The sequence below is a fragment of the Saccostrea echinata genome, unplaced genomic scaffold, assembly GCF_033153115.1.
Source record: "Saccostrea echinata isolate AGI-Se365-2 ecotype Australia unplaced genomic scaffold, CSIRO_AGI_Sech_v1 ptg000002l, whole genome shotgun sequence".
In the NCBI taxonomy this organism is placed as follows: domain Eukaryota; kingdom Metazoa; phylum Mollusca; class Bivalvia; order Ostreida; family Ostreidae; genus Saccostrea; species Saccostrea echinata.
In genome coordinates, this window is record NW_026889751.1 from 7,592,501 (window position 1) to 7,597,500 (window position 5,000).

At 29.9% G+C, this 5,000-nt stretch overlaps 1 protein-coding gene across 8 annotated transcripts in view; it reads right to left on the reverse strand.

Moving 5' to 3' along the window:
* The window catches only part of LOC133206388 (protein pangolin, isoforms A/H/I/S-like), a 71,970-nt gene that overhangs the window by 8,009 nt on the left and 58,961 nt on the right, over positions 1-5,000 (reverse strand). For all 8 annotated transcript variants that reach the window (XM_061342352.1, XM_061342359.1, XM_061342341.1 and 5 more), the window contains one exon: positions 2,865-2,955. In XM_061342352.1, coding sequence (XP_061198336.1) covers positions 2,865-2,955 — 91 coding nt within the window. The remainder of the gene's footprint in view (positions 1-2,864; positions 2,956-5,000) is intronic.

The following is a 5,000-nucleotide window of genomic DNA, read 5'->3' on the forward strand; positions in this document are numbered from 1 at the left end:
AGAAAATTATCCTTTTTTTTTTTTTAAATTTGTTATCCTAATTTTGTGTGCATAATTTCATGTCTAAATATGAGCAGAAATAAAATTTCTCATAACTGCATAAAAAGAATTAACACATCATCAAAGCAATAGACATCTTCAAGTAATGATATCCTTTATATACGGAAATCGAATATGTGATACAATTTAAACGAAGAAAAACATTCCTTTTTATTCAGGAAATACTTATTAAGGGATTTTGTTTTAGGGGGAAAAAGTCAAAGCTGAGAAGTGTTGGTCCGCCACATATGAAGTACTTTGATACTTATTTATTGATCATTATCACACATAATCCCTGAGAAATACGAGAAAAAAGTAATATAGAAAGAGAAATCTTTTTTTGGAAAAACCTACTCGAGAGTGAAAAAGTTTTTCCTCTCAAAATCAGCAGGAAAATCTTTTTTATTTATAAGGACAGAAGTGTCATTTATTAAATATCAAATCCCTACATTAACAAATATAAAATGCAAATATTGATTAAGATCCCAAATGAATGGGTATGCACCCAAGAAGTGGTGAAATTCATAATTCTCTGAACAATTTCAAATTACTCCTCAATACTATATAAAGATTAGAGGCTTGTCATAAAAAGGTGGAAGAGATTTGATGCATTCACATGCCATGGGCTATTCAATACTATCATAAAAGAATATATATTTTGCCATTAGATGTCAAGTCCCATGTTACCTAGAGCAAATGAACTTCCATTCAAAGCTTAGTTTGTAATTACTAAACATGTACTAAAAGTATCTCCCCTGCTTCATACCGTTTTTTGCGTATCGTACATAAACTTAAATATTGAAGAATGAAAGAATCTTCCCACAAGATTATAGGTGGAAATGTCTTTTTCTGTGTTAAAAGGAAATCTTTGAAGATGATTCTAAGACCTCATAGATTATAAATGTTTACAGTTAATTTTTGCAGAAATAAAACCAGAATCAGTTAATTTTTATAAAATAAAACCAGAATTTTAATTACCAAAGGATATTTTGATTCCAGTAAAATCTTAATTCTTATTAATAAAACATTAAATTTTCTTAAGTGTGAGGCATTTGGTAGGCTGATATGTATTTTATTTATACCTGAATTTCAATTATGTCTATATTTGGCAAAATACATAAAAATCTGCAAATGCCACCAATTAAATGCTATAAAATTGTTATATTTGAATTCTCCTTTAGAACCGAGTGCCATTATATTCCTATTGTCTCTGTCTTATGTAAATTTCACACCTTTATAAAAAAAAATTATCCTTCAGGTTCAAAACTTACACAATGTAAGTATAGAACTATAGATATACATCAAAACTGTCTTTTTTCAAGATGTCATTTTCATCTCCCCATTCTTCAAGGCAGGAAACATAAATAAAAATTCTAACAGCCATCCCTTATAACTTCCACATCATTATACCCTTCTTAATATTCTTAGGTCTGCAAGCCTTAGACGACAAGATGGCAGGTACATTGACAATTACTGCTTAATGTGGTGTAATAATCGGAACCATATCACCTATTTTTTTCAACTGACCCCATGGTACGTGGTAATGAGCTTCTTTTCTTTGCCTGTTTATAAATGCACTGGATAGGAAAATGATCCCTGTGTCTTCAAGCCTACATTGAAGTCTGAGTGTGGGCTTAGACAAAAAAAAATATAGCTGAAGAAAAAACCTTGTAAAAAGACTCCCTGGGAAGGCCTCCTTTATTTAAACCTGCTATCAATCACTAAGTATTGCACATTTTACCTTTCATTAGAAATCAAATTATTTAACTATAGTATTAAAAATACTAAGAAATATCTTAATTCATACTGCCGCAATAAAACAGATGGCAAACATAATAGAAAGACTAATTTTACAATCTACTTCTGAAATAGGTTAATTGTTTTATTAGTTATTCTATGACCAATATCAGATAGCGTGCGCAAACAAAAAAGTTCACTAGATCTTTTGACATGATCGGCCATCATAGTGGGGTACTTTACGTAAGGAGTTATGTGGCAAGATTCTCAATTTCTGGGTGTTTCTTATTAGTTACTGACAAATGCTCATAGGCTGTGCTCAATGGGGTTCTTTTCTTTCTGTGTATTTTGCTCAGCCTTGGTTTTCTTTTTTAAATATTTTCTGTCTCTTACTATAACTTGAATGTCTTAAACTCATTCCAATCACATATTCACCACTCATTAATTAAAACACTTAAAATTCCAAACTTGTACAAAAACCTGTTCATTCCATGGCTAATTATCAAATCCTTCTAACTTTTCATTTAAATGAGTCTCAAGTAAATGCTACATTTTTTTGTGTGCATCATTTATTACAGTCTTTATAAAAGTATCATGATGTATCAGAATATTAAGAAAAATATTGCAATACATCACCATTTATCAAGTTCTTATATTTATAATTTGCAAGTTTCTCAATAATATTGGGGGGGGGGGGGGGGTGTTAGATTTCAGCTTCCTTTTTAATTTTCTGTACTTTTTAAAACCAAGTTAAAGCAAAAGAAAGAATTAAGTTTTACTTTGTAATTGTTAGAAAAGAAATCTGACTTTCTTTTGAATATAAATGAGTTCCACCATATTCAACTCAAACACTAAAGACCAAAACATGCACATTATATACTTTCAAATAAACCCCCTCAGCATCACAATACATTGAAGTGTCAATGTATTATTATATATCCCTTATCACCAAAGTAAATTTTACATCTGAAGTAAATATTTAGCTTGGTTTATATCATATGAAAAAAAAAAACTTTAAACACCCCAACCTACCCACCCCCCAATAATATGAGGAAAAAATGCATTCTCCTCAACAGTGGAATACCTACCATTGAACTTGTGAGAGGTCTGGCCCATAAAGACTAGGAGGGGGAAACTGGCCTGGGGCAGGGTAGGCATACATGGGATGTCGGGGTAAACCTGAAATATATATTTATTATAATTACACTTTATTTTACCTGTAATTAAGCCTTTCATTTTAATATTCAATCATACAACTACAAACATAAAGAACAATTTGAAAATGGCTACTTAATATGATTTCAGCCAAAATATTGGAGAAGAAAAATTAATTTCAATGCTCATTTCTATCCGCCAAACAGTAAACACCCTGCAAAAAGAGGCAATTTTTTTGCCTTTCTTTTGTTCTATCTCATATATACTTGTCTTGTCCAATGAATGTAACAAGGTCAATAGCAACCACTTCATGCAACAATGTATTGCCCTTAAACTACTTGTCTGCACACTTAAAGCCATTGAACAATTCTAGTTATTATTATTATTTTTTAACTATTTTTTGCACATTGAACTTCCCCTTGTATTAAAGCAATCAATAAAAATTAGGTAATATTTTCATAGTTTTCAGCATTTTGCATCCTTCATCCCATACAAGTTTTGGGAGATGTTTTATAAATGCAATAAAGTCTTACATCCTGTATACTGTTCTCAAATATGGGAGTTTCTTTTTTCTTTTTTTTTTTCATTTTGACCTTGCCTTTTAGCATTGCAAGTTTAAGTCTTCAAAACAAGTTAATGGTAACTAATCCAAATCATAAATCCTATAAAAATTAATTTTCTATGCAAATTGTTAATACTTTTTCTTACTTTCAGCAACCTGAACAATTTTGGGAAACACAATTTTGCCTTACAGTAAAACAATCTGAGATTTAAAATGATATCCAACGATTGTCAAAATAGCCAGAATAAAAAAATATTTATTTTCTCTGGTAATTAGCCAAACTCTAACACTGGCAAATTTTGCCTAGCCTCTGTCTGTAGTATAGTGTTTCTCGCTACAGCCTTTTTTATGAATAATTGATTTAGCATGATTTTAAGCAAATAAAATTACACATTAAATGCAATAATTTTCCCTACAATCATTAAGAACCGTTTGTTGGACCAACATAAGGCAACCAGACCAGTCAATTGAAGAGTATTATAGTCTTGCAATCAAAATGGCAGATTTATGGTTTCTGAATTGTCACAGATGCAAATATCATATTATTTTTTTTGGTCATGACAGAATTATCAAACTGAAGGCAGAGATGCAGGCATACCATCTTTTTAATCGGAATTTTTTAGTGAAAGAAGTCGTCATTGAAAAATGATTTATTGTCCTTTTTTTTTAATTACAAGTGGTAAAATTCATAATAAGGATCTTTCTTTTCACGTGAAGGACTGAAATTTCAGGAGACACAGAATCGGACACTTATCCCAGGATTTTAATATGCTTGTAATTGAAAAACAGAACAGATTTCAATTTAAGCTTTGCAGCTAGCTTTTGAAAGAATGGTTCTTTGAATTTTAATACTTCTTTCAAATTATCTCTTTTTTGTCCCCCTAAATTAATTTCCAGATAAAAATATGCCACTGAGAAGAATAATTCATGAATGAAACACTTCTGTTTGTGCATTATAGGTACCACAGCCTAGTAGCAATGAAGCACAAGTTGCAGCTGCATAACCCCCCCCCCCTTTTTGTTATAAATTTTATAAATGTAAACCATAAATTGCTTATATAATCATATTTTAAATACAATAACTCTCATCTCAGATTTAGTAAAAAAAAAAAAAAAAAAAAAAAAAAAAAAAAAAAAAAAAAAAAAAAAAAAAAAGCACATTTTTTTTTTTATTATTATAAAATGCTATAGGTAACTGATTATATGTTAAACAATATAACCAAAAATATTGGGGCCATTTATTACTTTGATGTCTGGAATCTAGCACATAATCCTTAGATTGATTGGGGGAGGGGGGGTCTTCGGTTGGTTTGTTTTTTGTGTTTTTTCCTTTCTTTTTTCTTTTTTTTTTTAAATTTTTTGGTTTCTTGGGTCTTGTTTCGGTTTTTTTTTTTTTTTTTTTGAATTTTTGCTTGTATCCGTTTTTATCATTATTATTATTTTTGTTGTTGTTGTTGTTTTTAAAAGGTTGTGGGATTTTTTTTATTCAAATTAATTTGTATTTCAT